The 26,076-nt window shown below is 39.5% G+C and overlaps 1 protein-coding gene across 15 annotated transcripts in view; it reads left to right on the forward strand.

The window, feature by feature from the left end:
- The window catches only part of RBFOX1 (RNA binding fox-1 homolog 1), a 1,051,909-nt gene that overhangs the window by 937,983 nt on the left and 87,850 nt on the right, over positions 1-26,076 (forward strand). For all 15 annotated transcript variants that reach the window (XM_055340886.1, XM_055340889.1, XM_055340888.1 and 12 more), the window contains 3 exons: positions 3,484-3,576; positions 5,318-5,378; positions 15,160-15,213. In XM_055340886.1, the coding sequence (XP_055196861.1) occupies positions 3,484-3,576; positions 5,318-5,378; positions 15,160-15,213 (208 nt within the window). The remainder of the gene's footprint in view (positions 1-3,483; positions 3,577-5,317; positions 5,379-15,159; positions 15,214-26,076) is intronic.

Below are 26,076 nucleotides of genomic sequence, written 5' to 3' on the forward strand. Positions count from 1 at the left end.
CTCTGCACCAGCAACTAGAGGATTTTCACATAAGAGGAAAAACCAGTGTGCTCTTGCATCCTGGGTGCTTCAGAGCCTTTATTTAACAAATAAAATGTTATATGTGCATTAATTGCCAAAAAAGGGGGGGGGACCATCCCCTAAACATATTCCACAAAACCAAAACAGAAAAATAACTGGGATTTGGGAAGGTCAGAACAACAACTCACAGTGGATTTTAAAATAAGCCAGTCACGCTGGGCTGGCAGTCCATCTCGGGTTCCCCACCATCATGCCTTCCCCGGAGCGGTGCCTCTCCTGCAGCCAGGAGCCCTGTGCATTCTAGAATGCTAAGGATTCCACATCCGGCACTGCAACCAGCTGCTGTGCTCGCAGGCCAAGTCCAGAATGTGCTGCTTCCGTTTCCCTTTTTAAGGCTGGGATAAAAATATTCAGAATGTTTTGAAGAATTCTGAGTTGTGGTTTCCTTGAGATTGGATTCTGACCTTGAGGCAGGATAAAAGAAGTAGCCTCGGCACGGGTTTCAAAGAGGTGTCCAGTACCTGCCCTTGACAGAGCGGATACCTGCAAACGGCCAGGTACCTGGCATCATTCTCCAGACAAGAATCCAGGCAGTCTTCTGGCCCAGGGAGGCCATATGACCTGGTGCCCTTGGGGGTTGCAGGAGCCTGTCTGTTGGAAGAAGGAGGACAGTCCCTTTGGTATTTGGGGACTGTGTCGGAGCAAGCACTTCTGAACCCAACTTTCCAGAGTCTCTCCTAGTCATCTCAGCAGCTGGAAATAAGAAATATTGAGGATCCCAAAAAGAGAGAGAGGGGAGGAGAAAGAGCAAAGTTTAGCAGAAAAATGAAAGTAAAGATAAGAAGAATCCATATATATTATCTGACTTCAAAACAAATTGAGAACCTGGGAATGTAGTGAACTACTTGCTTTGTAGTTCATGAACTTTACATGGGTTTCAAACCTATTTCTGTCCCCACCTCCATGTCTCCCTGACACACAGGGTACTGATTTTAGGCCAGTGTGGTTCGCCTTGGGGTCAGACAGGAATCACGATGATGCTTGGGGACGGTGTTTGGTGGATGGGTGAAATGTTCCCTTTCACCTGGTTACCTACCTCGGCAGTGCTGTGGTGCTGATGACCGGGGCCCGTGGGCAGCAATGATGCCACCAAACCCTCCATCGATAAGACTGGGACTGGGGATTTTCTTAGCTTGCCCAGTGAGAAAATGGCCCCTGATACAGCCAGCATCCTCATTTCCCTTATTTGTTAGCTGTATGACATTCTGTGCATGCTAGAGGGTTAGGTTTTGAGGGAAGGAAGTGGACAGTGCCACTGGACAATGGCTGTACTCCTGCGCCTAAGATCCAAGTCACCAAGTCAGTTAGATACTCACCTCTGAAACTCACTCCACTCCATAGGTTGTTCCTTGGAAATCGGCAACATGATAGCCTACTTCATACAATGGACAAGAACTTTCCTTTGATGGCGTTTGGTGACATGAGAGGCCATGGAAATGCAGTTGCTGGGCCATACAGTAGCTTTCTCAGCAGACAGATTTTGGGGCTCCCCTCTGGGATTCTGATTGGGTAGATATGTGGCAGGACCCCAGAATCTAAATGTTTAATATGCTATGCTCCCCACTTCCTTTCACCGTGGGACCCTCTGACCAAGGGTCAGTGTCATTAATAGAGCAAACCCCCTCAAATCCTGTCTTCAGTTCTTTGAAGAGCTGTTATTTCAAGACCAGTTAGCCTAGCGCATTTTGATAGCTTTCTCACTTGGGGATACCACCAGCAATGTACGAGACGAAGTTATAATATGCTCCTTCTGTTACGGAGCATAAAGTCCTATACTGATCAAATCATCCAGACCTATCCTGATCACAGATCCTCACAGTGGGACATATTATAAAAGGTTTTTCAGTCCAGTCCTCCAAAGTAAAGCTGCTTATTTTTTTCTATATAGAATGCTGTCAAATAATCATTGAATTTAGCTTAAATCCCTCCACAGCTGGGACCTTCCGTAGATGAGTCCACACTGACGTTGGGAAGTTCTCTCTTCAGGCAGACCACGGGCCAACTCCTCTCTGAATACGCTGAGCTTTGGAAATCGCCTCAACCACCTAGTGAAGGGTTGGGAGTCAGCATTAGTTGTCCATGACTACTTGCTATTCATAATTACTGTCTATTTTGTTAGTGACACTGAATATCAAACTGCCCCAGCTAAGCTGCAAACCAGCATGTCCCTTCAGTGAAGTTTACCCATTTGCAAATAGGAGCCCCAACACATTGCATTGTTTCACCAGAAAGAGCTGGGCAAATTTACACTGGAATGGTTTCAAAAGGTTGGTGTATATTTCTGAACAAGATGTACAAATATTTTTAGGGGTTTTAAAAATAATGTGTCATATTTTCTGTACTCTTCTTAGGAACAGTCTCAGTGAAGAAAAAAAAAAGGTGGATTTTGACAATGTGACGTTTAGTGGGGTTGTTTTTTTGAGGCTGAAATATTAAAACCAAATATGCCAGTGGTGAAGTAAAGGGTCTATTTGTTATCTATCAGTACGAGAGGAAAGGCCCAGAGTGTTATTGTGAATAACATTCTTTTAACAAAGCTCCTTTATTTTCTACCTGTTGATTTGACAAATGAATATCAAGATAATGTCTTAGAACGTTACTATATATACATACATTTCCCTTTTCAGTTAATGAAGTAGCCTGGAAAGTTGACAAACTCAGAAGCATCTATGTTTTTGAGGGGGTGGAGGGAGTATTAATATAAAACCGTGTGACTTGAGCTGTTTGCATTATTAATTGATGTTTATTTCAATTCATTTCATGTGATTATTTTGTTTATTAGATCAAAGAGTTTAAGATTTATTATGAAAAAGGTCTTTCCTTTTTTTTTAGGCTTCTAATTTTTATTTTTGAGAAGTAAAGGCTGTAAAATTGACAAATTTGAATAACCCTAAAATTGCATGAAGAAGAGATGTTCTTAAGACCACACGGCATGACTCTGTAGGCAATGTTAGAAGATTTTGGCATTCATTGTTGAATTCCGTGCACACGTTTTATTTTATTTCATTCTTAATTTGCATGTCAAGAAAGTGGTTCCCTTTTTTTTTCCTCGTTATTTCGTTTTCTTCTCTGTGAAGACACTGTAAATTTATTTTGATCTCCTTTTCTTTCCGTTAGACTTATTTTCTTCTGTAGTGACATTTAGAAAGGTATTTTTTTGGTATCATTCTTTGAATAATCTTCAGGGGTTACAGCTAACTGGTGACAGAAAAAAAACAATCTCGTTCACATTTGTCGCTTACTTATTGCACATCTTCGTATTCTTATAATTTCTCTAATTTGCATGTTACAGAACTGAAGCCAGGACAAGACCTAGAAATTAAAGCGAGAGAACGTTACGCAGTGGTCGTTGACTGGAATAATAATCTGCATGTTGTTTTCCCTTCTCCCTCCTGCATGCAGGGATTTGGTTTCGTAACTTTCGAAAATAGTGCCGATGCGGACAGGGCGAGGGAGAAATTACACGGCACCGTGGTAGAGGGCCGTAAAATCGAGGTGCATGTCCAAAATATTTTCCTTTACATCTTCTTTATCAATGTCTGCTTCACGCTCATTCGTTGTTCCAGATGCATCATTGTGTCTTGTATGTGATCCTACTCCCTTCTCATTGTTTATATATATCTCTATATATTTATATATAAAAAGGAAAACTGGCCTTACTTTTTTTTTAAATTTTACTTTATTGTGTTATTCTTATTACCGATGAAAGGTGAATGGCAAAAGTGAGACAAAAGAAAGGTGACTCTGAACTTTTTTTAAAAAATTTTCTGTGTTTTGTCATCAATGGGTGCAGTAGATTCCAAACAGTCGAGACAGTATGCAAAACAAAACAAAATACAAGGCAGTTTTTTTTTTTTCCTTTTCTTTTTCTTTCCACTGCAGGGTTGACGAGGGATCCACAGTGGTGTCCAAATTGAGCCAAATTGTGAAAGCAGTATCATTCGGAGGAATGAATGTTTAAAGAAAAAAAAAAAAAAACTGAGAGGTCTTTGTCATGGAACCTTTCTTTTTTTTTTTTTTTTTTGGTTTGTTTAAGAAGCCAGTTTGATCTTTGCACTCTTTTGATAATAAAGTGGATAACCAAACAGGATTTCCTGTTCAATATCTGGCCACTCTTCACTGGATGGATAAATAAATAAATAAATAAATGCTAAAATTTCAAGACTTAGAATCTATTCTTTCTACCACTGGATCTCCCTCAACATGGCCACAGGGTTATATTTGTTAAAACTTAAAAAAAAAAAATACCAGTTAAAAATGCTTTAGTCTTTGGAGTAAGATGTTGCATATTTTGCCTTTCGTTTTCCCCCCTCGACGATAACGCTTAGGCCCCTCACCAAACTCTCAGTAACCATGGTAACTGTATACAAACCCATGCTGGCGATGGTGGTGAATGGTAAGTGGTGAAGTCCATCTGCCGCTTCACGTATTTAGTGCTGATTATCTATATACATATATATACCACGTGGATTTTTTTGACTTGTCGTATTAAGTTTTCTTGATGCTCTATTTTTTTGGGTACCGGTACGCCTGTAATTGAGTGTACGTTCTAAGCGAGCCTGGGAGGCAATGACTGGATTGAGATATGACAGTGCACATCTTACTCAGATTGTTAACTCCATATTGTGTTAAACAATGCACCCTCTCTTTTATCCTTTTGTTAGCTGTGACTTTAAAGCTTGAATGATCTTGTTAATTCTTGCGATGTAAAGGCTCTTGTTCCAAGTGTTGAATGCTAGATGTTGCTTTCCTGATGGTCCTTCCCTCCTAAAGTGTTGCACACGGCTAAATCTTGTTTGTCCCTCCTTTTTTTTTTTTTTTTGACATTTATGTTCCCTTGTACCTTGTCTCTCCCCTCTTCTACTCCACTGCATGTTCCTTCATATGAATTTTATTTTGTTTAAAAATATTTATTGTTTCTGTGTTACCATGGAGTACACGCATGCTTTTAAATCTTCAATTATGCAGTTCCTTTTAATTTGCTTTTACTGTCTCCTTATTAAACTTTTAAATGATATGACATTGCTTTATTGAAATGATTTGTAAGTTAAAATGGTTATGAAGTAAATGTAATTATAAAAATGTATGATTTTGTTATGCACCTACTGCCTTTTATAAATTAAAATGCATTTTAGTTTTTTTTTTTAATAAGTAATCACAGTCATAATGCATGCAACTAATTGAACTGTGGGCTGGCCCTGGCATATGTGCTCATTTGAGTTTTCTATGTACATAGGTAAATAATGCCACAGCACGTGTAATGACAAATAAAAAGACTGTCAACCCTTATACAAATGGTAAGTAGAGATTGGCCTTTTCAAGAAAGCATCCCTACCTCTGAATCTGTTAAGTAATTTAACCACAGAATATGTTTCAGCAAGCCTTCTTAGTCTCAGTGTGACTACTATGTATTTGCTGCTGACCTGCTACAGTGAACCACCTGAAGCAATAGGACATTTTTCAATGGCTACACTGATTGTGGGGAGCACTGAGTAATGGACAGAGTTATCAAATCACTGTGTCATATGTCTAAAATATAGCGCTGTATGCCAACTAGACTTCAATAATTTTTTGATAGATTTTATTTATTTATTCGAGACACACAGAGAGACAGAGAGAGAGAGAGAGAGAGAGAGAGAGAGAGAGAGGCAGAGGGAGAAGCAGGCTCCATGCAGGGAGTCTGATGTGGGACTCGATCCCAGGTCTCCAGGATCATGCCCTGGGCTGAAGGCAGCACTAAACCACTAAGCCCCTGGGGCTGCCCAATAATAATGTTTTCAAAAGATAATTTTCACAATAGAGGCAAATTTAGTTTTCAGGTACAGTGTACATGCTCTTCCTCTAATCTTTCTAGAGTAACTCCCTTTTGAGATGAGATACAGTAATTATTCAGGGATGACTTGGTCATTTAATTTGCTGTTAGAATAGTAAGTTGAGGGAGGATGGAGGTTTTGTTAGTAGCCCTTTTTCTTCCACCACCAACCTCCTTGTTGCTCCATGTTCTGGAAGAGGGACTGGAGAATTTGGTTCTGGCATTGAGTCTTCTCTGGAGCTGTTAGGATTTTGAAGTGGCTTAGAGGGGGCTTCCTGATGAGCTCCATACAATGAGTCCAGTATTTGCTTTCCTCTGGGTTGCCCAGTGCTGTTTCGAGCTTGATGAGATGTTGCGCAAACTGCAGACCCCTTCAGGACAGTGCATCTCTGCTCTTCCTAACCAAGAAGCTGTCTCAAACGCCTCACAATAAGAATTCACATATATAACAAGAGTTGAAGGCATTTGACCATCTTGATTCTTTAATCCTTGTCAGAATGCTTCTCTCTTAAGATATATGGGGGTTGAGGGGATGTGGAAGCTGCTGATATGCTAATCACATATGTAATTGTACCAAAAAGCTAGGAAGAATATAATTCATATGTTAAAGTATATATACTTAGTGGAATATTATGCTCATTAAAATGAGCAAGATGAGAACTATGCAAGGCCCCCCTAATGAATGAAAAATTTTATAATGAAGAAGTATAGCATGATTTCAACTAAATAATGAAAGGCATTACATCAAAATGCTAATAGTTGAGTTGAACTGTAAAACTGGAAGGTATTTTTTCCTTTGTTTTGTAGATTTTAAAAAATAATATAATTTTATTACTGTGATAAAGGAAAATGTATGAAATTTTCCATTTTTAATATTTTAATTACATGTGAAAGATTAAATATATTTGTCATAATGCCACTGCCAGCCTGGTATCCTACCTTCCCCTCAGAAGAAACCACCATTATAGATTATTGTCTGTACTTTGCATTTTTATGCATATACATATAATAAAAAAATTTATGCATATAAATATAATAAAAATATAAAAAATAAAAATATAATAAGTATACTTATATAGTATTCAGAGTATTGTTTATATGCTTTTTATATAAATGATATCATGGTGTGCACATCATTTTTAATTGACTTTTATAAATCAATATGGAGTTCTTTCAATGTTAATACATACAGACCAAATTCATTCTTTTATTTTTTATTTTTTTATTTTTTTATTGGTGTTCAATTTGCCAACATATAGCATATCACCCAGTGCTCATCCCATCAAGTGCCCCCCTCAGTGCCTGTCACTCAGTCACCCCAACCCCCTCCCAACTCCCTTTCCACTACCCCTTGTTCATTTCCCAGAGTTAGGAGTCTCTCATGTTCTGTCACCCTCACTGATATTTTCACTCATTTTCTCTCCTTTCCCCTTTATCTCCTTTCACTATTTTTTATATTCCCCAAGTGAGTGAGACCATGTAATGTTTGTCCTTCTCTGATTAACTTATTTCACTCAGCATAATACCCTCCAGGTCCGTCCACGTTGAAGCAAATGGTGGGTATTCGTCATTCCTAATGGCTGAGTAATATTCCATTGTTTACATATACCACATCTTCTCTATCCATTCATCTTTTGATGGACACCAAGGCTCCTTCCACGGTTTGGCTACTGCGGACATTGCTGCTATAAACACTGAGGTGCAGGTGTTCCGGCGTTTCACTGCATCTGTATCTTTGGGGTAAATCCCCAGCAGTGCAGTTGCTGGGTCGTAGGGAAGCTCTATTTATTCTTTTTAGTGATTATATAGTGATCGATGAAATGGATATATGGATTTATTCTTACCTTCCACACGATTGACATTGAAATTTTTGTTATTGTTGTTATAAACAATAGTATTAGCATTTAGTGGTTTTGTTTATGTTTTCTTCTGCCAATGACTGCCAATTTGGCTAAATCAATCTGTTCTTATTTTTAAAAGAAGCACCATTAAACAGAGATATACTCTCAATAGACTAGGGCTCCAACTGCAAAAATCAGAAGAATTATTTATTCTGCTGACCCATTTTTCCAGCTCCAACAACCCAAGATGTGGCTTTAAACAGTATAGAAAATTTCCACAACAGACTTTTAATGCCCAGTACTGAAATGAAGCATATTCTGATTTATGTATCATGAAGCTTTTCTACTTGGTAAAAATGATAGCTCTGCAACTTGCCAGAGTTAATATGTGATGACATCAACGTGACTATTGGGCATTTCCTTTAATAATGAAGCAGCAACTGTGTGTGTGTGTGTGTGTGTGTGTGTGCTGAGTTGTGCTGTTTATGTGAGAAAATGAAACAAAGGAAGCCAAATATTATTTCTTAAGCCATGTGGATGCATATTTATTTTAAAGAAAGAGCTATTGATCAGTGTGCTACTGAGGAGTTGAAAACTAGCCCAGTGGAATTTGGGGACACAATTCATTAATAGCCAACATTTCTGGAACACTGACCATATGACATTATGTAAACATTTTAAATGCACTGGGCCCATATGAAGCCCTACAAAGAAGACATTCTTATACCTATTTTAAAGAGGCAAAAATTGAGGCTAATAGAGATAAAGTCATTAGTGAACTCTTTCCCTTTTATTATGAAGTAACAAATCTTGTGGTCATGCCTGTGTATATGCAAGAACATCACTTCCCCTCCATCATCTTTACAGAACTGCACACAAATGGCAACTGACCACAATATGAAAAGATTATTGAATTTTCAGCCCTGAATGCCTGTTTTTGTGGTGTAAACATCCCATATCACATTCCGGGTAGCCATGCGTTCTTAGTTTCTGGGAATAAGTCATGTGGGTTGCTCATCCATGTACCTGAAAGGGGGCACTCAAAGGGCTTATCCTGTCACATGGACTGAGTATGGGACTCAAAGGATGGATGGACAGTAACAGCAGAACTGACTTAAGAAGCAAATACAAATCCTAATTACATAAAGCAGCTGGATTCTATAGAAGACATTGTGGAAGCTGTTAGTATTTAAAGAAAAGCAATGCTCAAAGCTTTTCCAATCCATAAGTCATATCATCGCTACAAATAACTGTTCCCATAAATTACAATACAACAAAAGATATTTTGATATCTGATAGAGCCCTCTCAGATCCTTAACAAAAGTGACTATGTTAAGAGGGGATATTATCACCACAGGAAGGAAGGAAGGAAGGAAGGAAGGAAGGAAGGAAGGAAGGAGGAAGGAAGGAAGGGGAAGAAAGAACTTACTACATGAGATAATGAATATGTAAATTAGCTTGATTGTGGTGTGATCTTGCAGTGTATATGTAATGTCAAATCTACAAGTTATACACCTTAAATATGTACAAATTTTAGTTGTCAAATATACCTCAGTAAACCTAGGGGTGGGGAAGAGAAGATAAGTCAAGACCCATGGAATCAAATCAAAATGAGAAAAGTGAGTGATCAGTGAGATTCATGTATTAGCTGCCTGGTTCATCCTCACAAACCACCAACTTACACTTCAGCAAATAATACCTTCCTAGAGTCATCACATTTTGAGGTCATCTTCACATGGTGAAATGTCATTGTCAGTGCCACCATCATATCTATGCACTCCTGCAGACACATGTCCAACAAGAACTTAACCAGCCACGAAGTTTCCAGTTATGAGTAAGACTGGACCCTAAATGCAAGCAGACTCTGCTATACCATCATCACAACATTATATTTCCTAGGACATTTGAACTTGGATGTAAGAGAAAATGTATAGAATGACATACCAGGGTCTGCAAATACTATCCACCAGAGAGCTTCACAAAGAGGGAACTGGGCTACTCCTATACTGCTAATTTCTCCTGAAGATAGCAGCCCTCAGACCAGAGCAGAGGCTCATTCTTCTCATTGCAGATCAAATGTTTATAGTACAAAGCAAGTTGAGAACCAAATTCTCAGGGATTCCCTGGATGTTGGAGAAACATGGGTGTTGGAGGTGGATCTTTTTTTCCCTCAGCTTAGGAAGGATAAAAGTTGAACCAAAACAATCAAAGGTTATAGAGAGAAAAGTAGAGTTTGTATCAGCTCTGCCTTTCACTGGCTGCTGGATTCTGGTGAGTTGTTTAAACCCTCCACACACCAGTGTTCTTAAGTGGAAACTGAGATAGAATGGGACCTACTATCTAGGTGTCTTTGTGCTTTTTATGAAGTTAAGTACTCAGCATAGGGCCAGGGGTACAGAATGCCCTAAAAAATTTAATTCTGTGATAATCTCAATAATAAGTAGTCATCTTGTTTCTTTCTTCTTTTTTTTTTTTTGCTATAGATAGTAAGTTGAATTTCCTGATAGACATACTAATTTAAGGATCAAATATTCAGATGCTAACAGAGCCTAGGCAGGTAAAATAGAGGAGCAAACAGAGAGGGTCTGAAAGACTCACATTCTTTTTTAACCGTCTTCCATGTTTATAAAAGGAAAAGCAAAATATTTCTCTACTAGAAGAAAAAGCAGGACAGGATAATAATAAAAGACTGCTGACATTCAGCCTCCAAGCCAGACATGCAATAGGGAGCATGGGTGTCTGTGGCTAACTGGGGGTTAGGTGGAGTTGTCCCTGGTCACCTCCAGCAAATTGGTCTGTATGGGATTCTTTATCTAAAGTTGGCTATTTCTACTGAACTTTCAAGAAAACCAGAAATCCTGTATCTTAATGAAATCTGAATGTTAGCCATGAATATATGTTGCAAAAAAAAAAAAAAAAGCGGGCAAACCAAACACAATGTGCACTTAGTTTTTCATTTTGGGTGTTGCCTTATGCACCACTTCAACTACCAAGACCTTGGCATCCTCAGTAGCTGTCTTCAGAAAGCACTAGTATGCAGTTCCGGAAACCCCTGTGGTGTATTTAAGGGTGTTTTCTTGAATGTGTTTCTTTGATATCCAACCCAGCAAAGCCCTAGAGAAGACATGTGCAGGTTTTTTGTATGCACATTCAGACTTGCCTTTTAACATCTAATACAGCCATAGTTAACACTGGCGAGCTTGGGCAGCATTTTTCTACAACAGGCTGGCAGACGACCTTTGAGAAGCTAAATTTGAGGAGGGGAGGGCTAATTTGGATGCAGCCCCCAGTGGCCCAGCCACAGAGGAATCTCTCTACACAGCTCCTGTGTCTGATTGGTCTCTGCTCCATCGCCTTGTTGTATGGGCGGCCCTGGGAGGCTGGGAGCAGTGGGCTTTATCAGCTGTTCTCTTTTGTTGTAAGCCTCATTGTTCAATTTAATGTCCCTGATCAAAATCTCTGAATTTGCAAGGCCTGAGGATGTACACAGACTTCCTGAGAACTTAAAACTGGGATCACTTGGTCCACCTTCCTGACAGTGCAGTCTCCTGTCTCCAGCAGGGTTATCCCAAGGGTCTCTTCCAGGTACTACAGGAAGGAGTCACAGGGACTACAAGGCTATTTGCATATGGTTTGCATACATTTACATAAGCCTGCATGAGCTCTGTAAGTCTGAGCAGGGGTGATTCTGAAGGTCTGGATTCTTATTTACTCTGCCTTGAAGACAGTCACCCCTAACAGGGTCCTTCTTTATTAGATGTATATCAAGAAGCAGGTCACTGGAGGTTGGAAGGAGATAGAATCCTAGCCAAAAGGGAATAAGTCCATTAGAAAAAGCTCTCTATTCCTTCTGTTCATTTAGAGCAAAACTAAGTAAATATTTATGGAGCACTGACTATTTGCCAAATGCAGTTTTAGGTGCTGGGAATTCACATTGGAGAGCAGTCCTGTTCACTTGACCATTAATTTTAATGAACGAGAATGGTAATAAAAACAATTAAGAACGAGAAAGAAAAAAAAGATAAACCCAGGTAGTATTAAGAGCTATGCAAAAAACAACACAGGGAATTGAATGAGGGCATAGCTCAAGGGGATGGAGGTGGCATTGAGTATTCTGCTCTGGGAAGACACTGGAGACGTTCATAATATCAGGTCAACTTTGCCAGAAGCTGGGGAGAGTTCTCCAAGCACAGAGAGCAGTGGATATAAACCAGAATGATCTACATTGATCTAGAATGATCTTGGGTGGTTTTATAAATATTTAAAATTATAAAAAATAATAATAATAATAAAATTATAATGTCTCTGTAGTTTGGAGAGAAGGAAACCATGCTATGAAATAAACAGACAGTGGTTAGGTTGTGCGGGTTGTGGGTCAAGGTTACAGTTTGTGTTCTTCTAAGTTCAGAAGGAAGCTATTGAATTTTGAGTAGCGGAATGACATATCTGATCTACTTTTTTACAATTCGCTTGGCCACTAGGAATAGAGTGGGTAAAGGGAGGAAGGAGAAGAGAAGGAATGGGAAGAGATGGAGCATGTTTGCATTGGGTCTCCTCCAGGTGAGGAATAGAAGTGTCTTGGCCTGGGATGGTGCCAATGGAGAGGAATGGAATGAGAGCATGGAAATGTCTTTTCAAAGTTTAACCAATAGGATTTTCTGGTGGATCGTACATGGCATATGAGGGTAAAGGGAGAATCAAGTAATTACGTATCAATAATTTTGCTCTGAGGAACCAAGCAGATGAGAGATGACATTTGCTGAAGTAGAGAGACTTGGTGAGGAGTGGGCTGCAGGGAAGAAGGGGGATAAGAAGTTGTGTTGTGCCTGTAATGTGGATCAGAAAGTCCTCTGTTTTCTCAGCAGTGGAAGCAGCATTGTTTAGGAGGAAGGACCACTGATGGGGAGCAGGGCAAAATCTGCAATGATGTTCCCATGACATTTCATTTTGCTGCTCACAGATCCCAAGCTGGTTTCTTGTAAAGGAGACCTTACCAATGACCTTATTCAATTAATACTGGCAGACATGAGATGGCACATATCTCTTAATGAGAGAGAGTATTGTTTACATATTGAATGAAAGTTTTCCATGAATAGACACAATAAACTGATAGGTAGTTGGTGAATAGATAGATAATGGCATTAAGTAGCCTGCCCTGGGAACACTGGAGGTCTAAATAGCATCAGGTAAATTTTGCCAAGAGCTGATCAATCAATTGATAGATAGGTAGATGAATAGATGAAAGAAAAAGAGGATAGAAATATGATAGATGAATAGATTGATCAATGGATAGATAGATAGATAGATAGATAGATAGATAGATAGATAAGACTTCAAGGAAATGAGAATAAAGCCAGATAAGAAAAACATGATTAAACATAGTCTTAGATACATCTGAAAAATGTGTTTCTTTGAGAAAATGAAAGACCATTGGCATAACTTACAATCTTTGAGAGTTCCATCAAAATTAATCAGTGGGTCCACATTCAGCAAATGGTGTATCCCAGTCCTGTGTGGAAAAGGAAGTACTTACGGGAGTTAATAAGGACATATACAAAAAATAAAACCTAATTTCAATAGTGACAAAAAGATCCTGTCTCCACCACCAGTAGAAAATAGGGACATGAGCAGGGTGTAAGATGGGGAGCAGAGAGATGAAGAAAAAGAATGACAAACTCATACCTGAATTATTCATTTAATATGGGTCCTTGTATACTTCTTTCATGAACTCTAGATTTCTCTGAAGGACAATGGAGGGAGAACATTAAACATGTCCAGATAATCCTGAAGCTTTATATTCAACAAGTTTGCTCTATTTTCTGTTTGATTCCAAAGACTTGAAATGTGGACATTAGTCCCAGATCCCCAGAAATTGGGTGTTTTCTTTTTTTTAGGAAGTAGTAGAATTTTAGTTGGTCAAACTGAAGTCATTTTCCACATTCATAAAACATATTTTCGGAAATAGGCCAGGTAATTTTTATTTTCATCTCACTTTAGAAATTCCTATATGATAAGATGTGGTTAATGTAAGAGAAGAAGGTGTCAGTCAGAAACTGTTGGGACAACATATCTCAGAATTTTATGTTTCTTTCTGGTGACATGGGGCCAGATGTTTCCATTAATAAGCCTCCCAGGGATGCAAGCATAGCACTTTGAAAAAATCCTATCCTAAGACCATCCTGGGGACTGTAAACTAGGTAGCTTGTTCAAGTTGGATGAAAGTTCTTAGAAACAAAAAATTCTTAGAAAGTTCTTTGGTCCATCTATGGTGCTATCTATTGAGCTATTGAGCCTCTGTCTTCCTTAGGGGAATCTGTAGATTGTGGCCACCTCTTGGCTGTTCTTACAGGTGCATCACTCAGGTCAGATGATAGGACATCATACCTCTCCTTTCTGGGAAAAGCTCTCCTTAGCAGAAATACCTTCTCTCGCATCCCAACCTTTATCATTGCTTTTTCTCAGAAGCATATATGAAAGGACCTCTGGTGTTTGACCTTCAGCCCAAAGACACAAGGTTTTCCACAAAAAACAACACGCCTGCCCTTCACTGTCTCTCAGGAATTCTGTAAGAATGGATGTTTTCATAAAAATTTACCAGCAAGAGCAGGAAATAATTACCAAACCCTAAAACGTGACCATTCTTTGGAGGTTGTTCCTTAAATGATGCCCAATGGCTATGCAATGTGCACGCTTCTCAATTTGCAAATATTCTTGTATGCTTTTTTCTTGAGTAAAAGTTCCTAAGGGGCTAGGATTCATTTTACAGAAAATGCTCCATCCAGAACACTGGGAAAATTACAGGATTCTGTTAATCTGCTATACAGGTTGTTTGAAAGTTACCTTAGATATCATGCATTGATTAAGAATTTTTATGGTTCCTGAATGCACTGAAATGTATTCCATACTTAATCTCTAGTGGATAAATGTCATTTTCTTTGGGATGTAAAAAGCACTTCAGAATTCTCTGGGTCATAATTAGGAATGACAATTATCAGAATATGTTGCCGCAAAGAATTCTGTTTATGAGCTTTCAAATTTTTGTGAACGTAACATGGGGGGGACATACGATGGATTATGTAGCCGTGATCCATGAAAGAAGACCAAAAATTGAAATTATTATAGTGGTTCTAGAAAACATTGATATGGGAGAAAATTAATTACCACATCATTTTCCCAAAGTTCACCTGTAGACGGTCAGTAGTTTCCATACTATTAACTTATGTCGGCAGCAAATCAAAAGCATAAATCTATTTTTCCAGGTATAGGTTTCAAATCATTTTTATGCATTCCCAAACTGTATATCCTCTAAATAGAAAATAAAAAATTACAACAACCCATTTGATTTGTGGTTCACTTGCCGTGATAGGAGTTGTTGAAACAAATGTGGTAATAATGTTTTTTTTTTTCTTTTGTATTTGTTTTAAGGCTGGAAATTGAATCCAGTTGTGGGTGCGGTCTACAGCCCCGAATTCTATGCAGGTAAAGAGTTCCTCTTTGCATGACTTCTTTGTTCTGAATGTGTTTTGCCTGCCAGTAAAGAACAGTTTTCATGAAGTAATCTGAACTAAGTAAATCCCTCTCTTAAGAAGTTTTGAAGGATTTTTTTTTTAAGCAAAACCAAAAGTGTTTAAAACCCTTTAAATATATAAAGGGGAATCAGATCCGTGCATTACACTGTGGAGTACGCATGAAGCCACTTCTTACAACATTTTACATTGATTTTGCCTCCGAAAAGCATTGAGACTTGTTTGAGGGCATATTGAATAAACGCAGAGCTGTTCGTGCCCATTTTATTTCAGTAGGCCTGGGTGTGGTTTTTAGCCATACATCTCCACTCAGGGTTGCCTTTCTTTTTTTCTTGGCAAAGCAGAGAGTTGGCTCACTTATTCTAATAATGTGGCAGTGGGTTGAAAGTGCCAAGAGAAGGATTATATAGGAAAAAAAAAAAAAACAAAGTGGTCTTTCTCCATTATTCAGTTGTCCTTACCAATTCCATGTCTCTCTGCTTTGCCTTCCAGGGTAGGTGTCTCCCCTCGCCCCTTCCTTGCTACCCGCCAACTACAGGTTGATCAGGAAATCAGTGTAGAAAGCTCGTTTGTCACAGTTTGGGAGAGGATAACCCAGAAGCAGCAGTGCGGAGCTTTTGGCTCTGGTTGACGTGTTACTTCTGGCTGTTAGCCCCTTGTTCGTTAGCAAGGCTGCCTTTAGCACCGTAGAACTTTAGTAGGTTTGCCACATGGGAGCTTAAAAGAACTCTTTCTTTGATGGGGCCCTTGCTCTTTAATAAGAAGAAATAAGTGACCAGTTGGCCTAGATCCTCTCACTTAGGGACCTCTTCACGGTAAGTCCACCCCCTCGCTTGGTCTCTCCTGGGATGCCATCTGTCTTTTCCTCATCATGGATCAACCCTAGTGTACGACGGAGCAACACAAGGCACTTGGATGGCTCCTTGGGCATAGTAACCCGCTTGACAAAGAAAAAAATGGTTCATCTGGGAAGGCCCAATATGACAGCTAGGTTCTGGATTTTTGGTAGGCTATGTTTGTTCTTCACATGTGACTTCTACCACAAGCCTGGGTCAATTCCAGCGATTCTCTTACTGTGAAGTAGCTGTGTTGACTTTTCTGGGGGAGGAAAGTCTTAGCTAGCTATAAGGCTTTCTGTGATTATATGGTGGAACCCACCTTCTGAGAGGACATTTAGCAAAGTGAGGATTGTAGACACCGTACTCAGACAGCCCAGGTTCAAATCCTGGCCCCTCTACTTGCCAGCTGTGTGACTCTAGGCAAGTTACTTAACCTCTCTGTGCCTCAGTATCTTCATCTGTTAAATGGGAGATAATAGTAGTAACAAACTCACAGGTGTCTTTTAGCATTAGATGGGTTAATACATGAGGAGTGTTTGGTGCACAGCCAGCACCACATAAAGTCTGGCCAAATAAAAAGAAGTAAGTTAATGTTCCACCTCTCTGCCATAAGGGGAAAATGAATGGAGAACTGATTGTGCTGAATTCTGAGTAAACCACTAAACTAAGAGATTCTTTTCTTAATACATGAGAGGACTGGTCCTCCTGTTGTCAGCATGTCCATTTGAGGGAAGTTAGTTTCTGGGGTCGGGGGCAAGGCAGTCTGTTTGGGGGGCACAGACACTGCTGAAGTACATCCTTGTCCAAAGCTGCATAAAAAGGGCATCCCTCACAAGGGCATGGAGGAAGCCAGACGGCAGCTTCCATGCATCTGCCTCATGAAACGGAGTAGCAGGGATAACGCACTGGCACGTCCTCTGCAAGCGTGTGTACCTGGCTACTTGCACAGTTTCTCCCCAGAATAATGGGTCAAGGACAAGAAACGAGAAGTCATCTGATGAAGAGGGAGGATATAAATGAGGCCCTTGGGTTGGAGAGAGGGAGTTCATGTCTCTGGTCCCGTGCAGTGTAGCTGCTGGTCTTCTGGCTTGAGCCACCAAGAAACCCCCAGACATCTCCTTTATATGTGATTTCAAAGCTATGCGTATCTGTGGGTGTTTAAAAGGACATTAAGACAGAAGAAACCCTTCAACTGACTTGTATATGCAAGAATAAATTAATCAGCATGACTTTGAGGACATTAGAGCAGCCATTCAGATTAGCCCTGAGCCTGGCTGCAGAAGTTAGATCATGGGACTCTTGGAAAAGAATAAGTTATAATACAGATTAATATTTACTGAGTATTATCTGCGGGCAGGCACGGTTCTTTCTAAGCACTTTACCTGAGTTAATGTATTTAAATCCTCATGGCAGTTTTCCAGATGAGAAAACTAAGGTAACTTAGCACTAAATGGCTAAGATTTCAAGCGGGTAAGAAGCTGGCTCGAGTTTGAAATCAGGAGCCTGTGTTCCTTACAACTGGGTTACATACTGCCTCTTTGTTTTTTGGGAATATTGAAAGTCATAATTCTTACTGACTGTGTCCTACGATGGTAGATCAGACTACTGCCCTGTGTCCAAACCAGTCAAATTAAAGAAGAGTAGTAGGATGGAATTTTGGATTATTCCAACTGCCACCAATGCTACTGATCCTTTCCCCACCCTCCCACCCCCCCCCCCACTACCTCCTCCTCCATATTCAGAGTAGTTAACTGGTTGTGTCAGGGGCAATTTTAAGGATTCTGGACAAGGAAATAATTATTTCTGAGGTGCTCCAATAAACTTAAATCTAAAAAGAAAAGGAAGGGGACATGAATACATAAGTGTTACTTGAGAAATCTTTTAAGACTGCTAGTATTGCCAATATGATGAACTACCCTTAATAATCAGAAGCCTTTCCTTTTGCCTAAATTATCTATATATGTAAGTAAATAGAGTTCATGATATTCAGAAATGTGGGGAAATGCTGCCAATCCAACATTCCAGAACAATTCCTTTGAAATCTTTGAAGACCCTTAAAGAATCCCGCTAGCTTAAATCTCAAGTTTACAGACCCCTATACTGATGGAGATGCAAATGTAGATGTTGCATGTATTCATTTCCCTATGGAGGTATAATTACTAATGTCATCCATTTGAATATCCATGCCTAAGGATTTAGGGGGCTTTTTTGAATTTCTCCAACTATAAACATAGTCTGGATTTATCTTGCAGTTTCGAGTGTGCCTCAAAGCTGAAATGAAGACCTTGTCATTGATTTGCTGAGGATATTTAGCAGGCTAGCCCTGTATCTGCCTGAGCTAGAAAGCCAGGCTTATTAGGCACTCCTATATATAAGATTTTGTATTAATGACGAATATCATAATATTCCCATAGTATAATTATCGATTTTCTGAAGCTTATGCAGAATTAACAACCCAGCCTCCAATTGTCTCTCAGAACGGGGCATGAAAAGTTCACATATTTTGTAAATTAAAATCAATATTTTCAATCTCTCCTAAAGGTAATTTTCCTAATTTAGTGGACTTTTCCCTAACATTTATTTTCTCTTTAATTATAAAATGGCAGGTTATTGATTTTCGTATATAACCTCTTGACACCCTGAGTGCATTTTTATTGCTAACTCGGGGTGGGGGTGCAGAGGGCAGGAGCACCTCTTAATGAGGATCTTTAATTACTAGCAGAACAGTATTAATTTGCTTTGATAAATTATGACACACACTCTCCCTTGCGCACACATTCCAGAGAAAGCATTTAGAAAGCTGTTATGAAAGGCCTTTCATTTCGGGTGTTTTTTCTGAACTCTTACCGAGTCCTACCCAGAAGAAGGCTTACCCAACACCAGTCTTCAGAAGCAGATATGCATAAATCAGTACATCCCATAAACCCACGTAAATCTTCTCCAAAGACAAGTGGGTGTTTTCCTACAAAGCTACACAGCGTTGATTATTTTGCCTACATCTAATCATCTTCAGCCTCCTTGGGGCTTATTCTCAAGATAAATGGTTGATAAGTCAATTAAAAAAAATGCCCAGGTGGATCTCGAAGCCAATATCTAAGACCATTCCATTTCAGACTTTTTAAAAATTTGAAGGCAATAAATAGAAGTATAGTATCTGCAAATATCTGTTTCCAGTAGCATGCTTCAAGTTACTTAGTATAATTAGAAATAGTGTTTCTAAGAATCTCAATGAGGAGGCCTCAAAGGAGCTTCTTACAAGTCCCCCATCATTGTGAGAAGTTCCACCGCCATCTAATAAAAAGATTAAAAGAAACAGTGGTGTCTGTTAGGGAGAATCATGATATCTAGCCAATGAAACTGTTGAGGGAAAGCAAGCACCTTTAATCTTCATACATAAGTAAAACAAAATAAAAATAAATAACAGAAGGTTATACACACTTGTCGACGTAGGACTGACAAATGGCAGATCCGTCCGTCTCTCAATTGCCGGTAAGATGGCTGCAAAGCTCACCCATGCTGTATATCATATCTGCCAACTCATTTCTGTGATTAAATATTCCATCAGTGGGGCTATAAGGCGGCAAAGCTTAACAAGATTCATAAGATGCACCACTTGAACACACATAACTCACTTCCATGGATGGAGAGCACCCCGCCTGCAAAGGAAAATTGGAATTGAGGTAAATTACTCCACGAGTCATGATCAATAGGGAAAGGAAAAGATCTACCAATGCAGTGCAGATCTAAGATATAGTTAGGTCCCGATGACAACAGACACACAATTAAAGTCAAAAGTAGAGAGATGCAGAGTAAATCAACCTGAAAACCTTGAAGATGGTAATGAACAGTAATCTGGTGATACTATTATTAGTGTGTTGTTGTTGTTTTTTTTTTTTTTTTTTTGTAGGAGGAAGAAGAAGGGGGTCTTTAATATGATTTTCCTCCTAAAATAAGCATTTCTGGTTTCAAAGGCGAGGTAGGGGGTGGCGGTACTTAAAAGAAGCATACCTGGCTGTAAAGTCACATATGAAAGGTGGTCAAGTCTTAAAACTAGGTTACCCTGGGGTTATAGGGAGGATCAGGTAAGATAATGAGTGTAAAAGAACTTTATAGACTGTAAAGTAAAATAAAAATGTAAGAGATTACTGTGATGACTGAAGTCAGCTGGATTGATTGTGTCCACCTCGGTGAAATCCTGACCACGGAGCACATGCCTTGAGACCAGGCTGGGTGATGGGAGAGTGGATCGGGATTTCAATATAAAGTTTAAAAATGAAGAGGATGGATGTAGCACTCTGTGATTGCTTATCTCAAAAGGGCAGCTGTATTTGACCTTGGATTACCCGTACAAAGGTATTGGTTTTCTATGGGCTTTTGGCCACTGTGAGCCATGATTCATCTAAAGAATTGAGTCACAAAAAGGTAGATGTAGGTCTCCCTCCCAGTCACTTGCCCTATTTCACTTCATTGAGTCCGTTACAGTTAAGAGAATGACCTTTAGCCGAATTTTTGGATGGACTTCTTTCCAATTCCCTTCCTGCAATTTGGATACAATAGCATCTGAAAAAAAGTAAGATTGTCAGAACCTGTGATAACTGGAGTCCCTGACACAGGCTGCTTTCCTTTTGTTGGCCACCATCCTAGACTTTGGGTTGGGTTTGGGATGATGTGCCCCAAACCTGAATGTACAAAGCCTGCATTTGGGTGACTACCTAGTATCCTGAAGGAATGTAATGTAGGTCTGAAGTGTCCTTGCGACCACTCAGAGCCCCTCAAAGCAGCAAATATTCAAATATTAGTGCCCTTCATGGCTCTAACACTGCCCATATCCACCCAGAGGACTGGCTTCGACTAGACTCAGAGCAATGGCTCCTCGTGAACAGTGACCTTTGGCTCTGCAATGTTTTGTATAATTTACACATCTGCCAGATTCAAATGCACTGCACTTCAGTGAACTGGAACAGAAGAGTCCAGATTTAAGTCCCCAAGCAAAGGATTTTCAGCCTAGAAATGTTCCACTTCAAAGACTTTATCTCGTACATCTGTTTACCTTCGCCTCCCTCTTTGGTTGCAATTCACTTTCCTTCTCTCTTCTCCTTTCCCCATCTGTCTTATCAGATTTCACTCCATCCCTCCCACATTTGGCCTTAATTTTTATCTGTGTCCTTCCCGGGCCCACAGAAGGAATGCAGCTCAGCTTTGATGGAACCTTTGGGGGATTTTGATCTTCAGATAGGATCAGAACTTGATTATGTGCTAAAAACTGCACTTCCTCAATAAATTAGTTCCCAATCTATTGCATGGAAAGTCTACCAAGGAGAGCTCCCCCAAAGCAGGAAATGATGGGACAGCCTTTGTAGGAGAAGGCCACCTCTGCACCACGGGAGAAAGACGAGGTTCAAATATTTGGCTCTGGATCAATTTCATAGGGAAAGTTCTGGGCTGCCATCATCCATACATGAACAACTCAAGACATCAGCAACAATAAGCCACTCCAGGCACTGACTGTGTGCCAGGCACTGTGCAAAACACTTTGCATCTCCTCAGATCCTCATAAAAAAGTTACAGCATTCTCTTCATTATAGAAATGATGAAACTAAGGCTTTCCTGAGAGTTTATCTCATCCCTTATATCCCAGAACTAGAATGTGAAAAATAGGTTTATTATATAAATGTCTTTTTTCTAACCTCAAAGCCCATATTTGGCATTACCTTGCTGTGCAGCTTCCTCCATAGGACTAGACTACGACACGCCTGCCATGTCTTCTATGCTTGAGCTCTAGAATATAGTGATAATTAATAAAAATATCTTTGCACGTAATATTACCTGCCACAAGCCAAACTCAATGTTGGGACCAACGCATATGTTTACAGAGATTATAACTTCGGAGGATAAGGGTCATTTTCTTCATCTTGCAGATAAATTAGAAATCTAGTGGTATTAGGTTGCTCAAGGTTGCTAACTTCAAAAATTAAAGAGCTGGATCCGAAGCCAAATCTCTGTGATTCCAAAGCTCATTCCATTATATTACAAGTTACCTCCCACACATGCTTTAGTTAATCCAATATCTTGGATTAATTGTTCTTAACTGGAAATAACTTTACACCCCAGGGGAACTAAGCAACTTCTGGAGACATTTGCTTTTGTCACATCTTCGGGGACCTGGGGTTATTCATTGCTGGCAAAACAACCCACAATGCACAGGACAGCCCCCACCACAAAGAATAATCTGGCTGAAAATGTTGATGATGCTGAGGTTGAGAACCCTTGTCCCACATGCACCAAATATCTTGATATTTCTCGTACCCTATCAGTGGTTCCTGCTAAAGATGCATACGCATCTGTAGTTATCAGTGGCAACCCAAAGAACTTAAAGAGAGTCATTCATCCAAGTATTTTCTGGGCATTACTTTGCCATTTTTGACTCCAGGAGAGAAGAGCACAAAGCTTGATTTTATGCTGCAGATTTGTGTCGGGGGTCCACAAGACCACCCTCAGTCTCTGTGTTTGCTTAGACGCACCCATGGGACTCAGAAAGGCTGTTATAGTCACGGTTCTGATTTATTACAAAACGATACAGATTAAAAATCACCAAAGGGGAAGAGGACATAAGGTGGAATCCAGAAGAAACCAGGCGAAAGCCTCTGGGTGTGCCCTCCAGGTGGAAGTATACGATGTGCTGAACTTCAGCAGTCATGGTGTCTGACAACACACACAGAGTGCCGCCAGCTGGGTTTCAGTCCACTTCCTAGGAGACCAGGCACACAAACTTGGAAGCCCCGTAGAACTGACCTCAGCTACTCAAACCTTAGCCCAAAGAGCAAAAGTAAGCATCCATCATAAATCACCTTGCTACATTGCTCCCATAAACTATCTTATCAAACTGGCACTGTATGGCCCAAGGCCTCAGGCATCCAGAAGTGGTTTTATCAGGATAGAATATTCCAAGGTCTTAGAACTCACCTGCCAGGAGCTGTCCAAGGGCCAGTCCTGAAGACAAACATTCTGGGAGGAATGAGGATTGAGCAGCCCAGGTCTGCTGAGTTAACCCTTTCTTGCACAATGGAAGAAGGAGGAGGAGGAGGGGAGGAAGAAGAAGCAGAAGGAGAAGATTGCAATCTCAGAATATCAGAATATATATATTAATTGGATTTTGAAGGATAAATAAGAGTTCTCCTGGGAAGAAAATGAAGAAAGAGCTTTGTAGCGGTGAGTAAGGAGGAGTTTGGTAGTGTCCAAAGGAGTTTCTCAGCCTTATCTTCAGAATCCATTGAGAAGTACTAAAAAAAAAAAAAAAAAAAAGAAAGAAAGAAGAAAGAAAAAGAAAAAGAAAAGAAAAAACCCTACAAAGACAAACAAGAACAACAACAACAAAAAAGAAAACCAGGTGCTTGATCTTCACTGGATGTAGAAATTTCTCAGGCAAAATCAGGTTTCTCCCAAAGGCTGAGAAATACTGATCTGTTGAGATCAGAGGGTTCCTTCTAGAGAAAAGTTGCAAGAGACCTGATGATGGATTCTGATAAAGGAATGTGGAATCTGGAATCCATCCTTTGAGTGTCAGGCAACCATTGAAAGCTCTGATAAAAATATATTTAAAAAATAAAATAAAACAGATAGTAATGAATTAGCACGCATATCTACACTTGAAACAAATAATAGTCTTACCATGAAGATTATTACAAATATGTGAATACAATCCTAAAAGATCGAAAGAGGTAAAACCAAATCAGCAACTTCTTACCCATCCCAGAGATTGGGCTCCTGACGGACCCCAGGATTGCTAAACTGGTGCCCAACACCAAGGCTATTATAAAGCTTGTTTCCTGGTTTTGTCCCAATCTCTTCCTATGAAAAAAAAAAAAAATCACCAGAGACTTCAAAAATGACATGATTTCATTTTTTTTATTTTTAAAATATTCTAAATATTTTAACTTGTGTCGCCATCCTATTATAAACCATTTAGTTTTGACGGTCTTGTACTTCCCACTTTTAGCGACTTTCAGAATTTATAGTTCAGTGTTATTAGCCCAACCAATTAAGTTGTGTGTAAATAAAGACAAATTGGCCAAATATTGTTTAATACCCTGTATGTTAATTATATGTAGATACTCATTCTCCAAGTATCCGATTGAAGCTCTCTTTTAAAAATGTAGTGTGAAGAACCAACACACAAATAGCAAAATCCTACTTAAATTAACTGCATTGGTGACAGTTAATGCATTCCTAGAACTTCTATGGACCTGTTACAACCCATTACAGTCGAAATATTGGTTTATGAAAAATTAATAAAGCCACTGGAAAATGGAAGCCAGCATCTGCATTAGCTCTTTACACCCAAAGAATCAACCAGAATTAATTATGCCGTATGCTACATTCTAATGAGTTTTTCATTAAACAGTATACCATTATGGAAACTAAACAAGGATTATTCAGAGAATAATGCCAAAGGCTGGTTTTTTGTTTTGCTTTGTTTTTTGTTTTATTTTATTTTTTTTATTTTTTGGAGGAGATTAAATTAGTTAATGGGTTATACATTTAAACCCGACACAAAGGTTAATCGATGTACATTATCATTGTATTGAACCCAGTATTATTTAAAAAACATAAACACCCCAATATCACTGCTATTTCCTCTGGGAGAAAAGATGGATCTGTTTGTGCCTTTCTAGCGTTTGTTTGATATACACATGATATTGTAAAACCTGAAACTTTCCGCATTAATTCCCTGTCATTTTTGAAAACCATTTCCAGCAGCTGAAATATTCTATTTGCTTTCAGCCCACGTGTGTGTGTGTGTGTGTGTGTGTGTGTGTGTGTGTGTTGGGAAATTTATTTAATCAATTGTATTTGATTACTCTTTGGGAGAGTGAAAGTCGGAGTATATTTTCTGCTCTTACCAAAAGAGTGGGGTCAGGAGTTTAAACCTAATCTGGGATATGGAAAAGGACTCAAGATATAACTCTGCCTCCATTCCACGAGTATTTCCAGTCCCTCCTAAAATACAGCTCTGTAGTAGCAAGTGAAATAGAAGAGGGAGCCCAAGGGAGGACTGTCTAAAGGAATTTTTGGACTCCTGCAGTATCTGAGGTTCTTGTCCCTAGGAAAAACAGAGAAAGAGAGAGAAAGGCATTCTAGTTCTTTGCAGAGATTTGTAAACCTCACAGATTTAAGCTAAAGCACAATTTCTGATTTTTTTTCTCATCGTCATACTTTGCAAACTAAAATGCCTTCATGAGCTGCGAGATACATGTACAGTTGGAGGGGACAATCTCAGTTGCAGAGAAGAATTCTCTCACCCTATCACCCACTGTGGCCCAGCCACAGGGGAATATAGGTCCAGACTCATGTGTCCTAATCCCTTGATTTCTCAAGAGAAGCCAGACATCTGTCTTGTGACATTAAGCCTCCCCAATTTAAATGCTGGCGATTAATTCCCAGTCTTAAAATGTTCTTCATTTAATCTGTTATGTTTAGCATTATGTCTGTGGCCAAACCCAACAGTTCAGCAGCCATCAATCTGCTCTCCTGTTCTTCAAGGAACAGTGGAACAAAATTAGTCCCCAAAGTGCTGTATTTTGAGATTCAAAAAATTAATAATAGTTATTAACCCATTATTATTATTACTGAGATCATGTATTACCTACAAATTATCAACCTCTTCCAAGTAACAGATCTCATCCCTACAACAATTATCGATGAAGTAGATTTGGGAGGGGGGTCCCGATTTTACCAATGTGAAAGCCAAGTCTGGGACATTAAATGACTTGCTGAAAGGCAGAGAAACTTACGATCAGTGAGGCCAGAACACACAACTAAGTGTAAAAATTCCCCAAACTCATGCTTTTTTCAGCTATGCTGTCAAACCTTAAGAGCTCCCCATTTCTCCTTTCTCTGTATTTCCTCCCTGTCTGTCTCACTGTGATCTTGCAAGTGGGATTTTCTTATCTATAGAAGATACATCTAGCCCAGAGGAT

This window comes from Nyctereutes procyonoides, unplaced genomic scaffold (assembly GCF_905146905.1).
Source record: "Nyctereutes procyonoides isolate TBG_1078 unplaced genomic scaffold, NYPRO_anot_genome, whole genome shotgun sequence".
NCBI classification, from domain to species: Eukaryota; Metazoa; Chordata; class Mammalia; order Carnivora; family Canidae; genus Nyctereutes; species Nyctereutes procyonoides.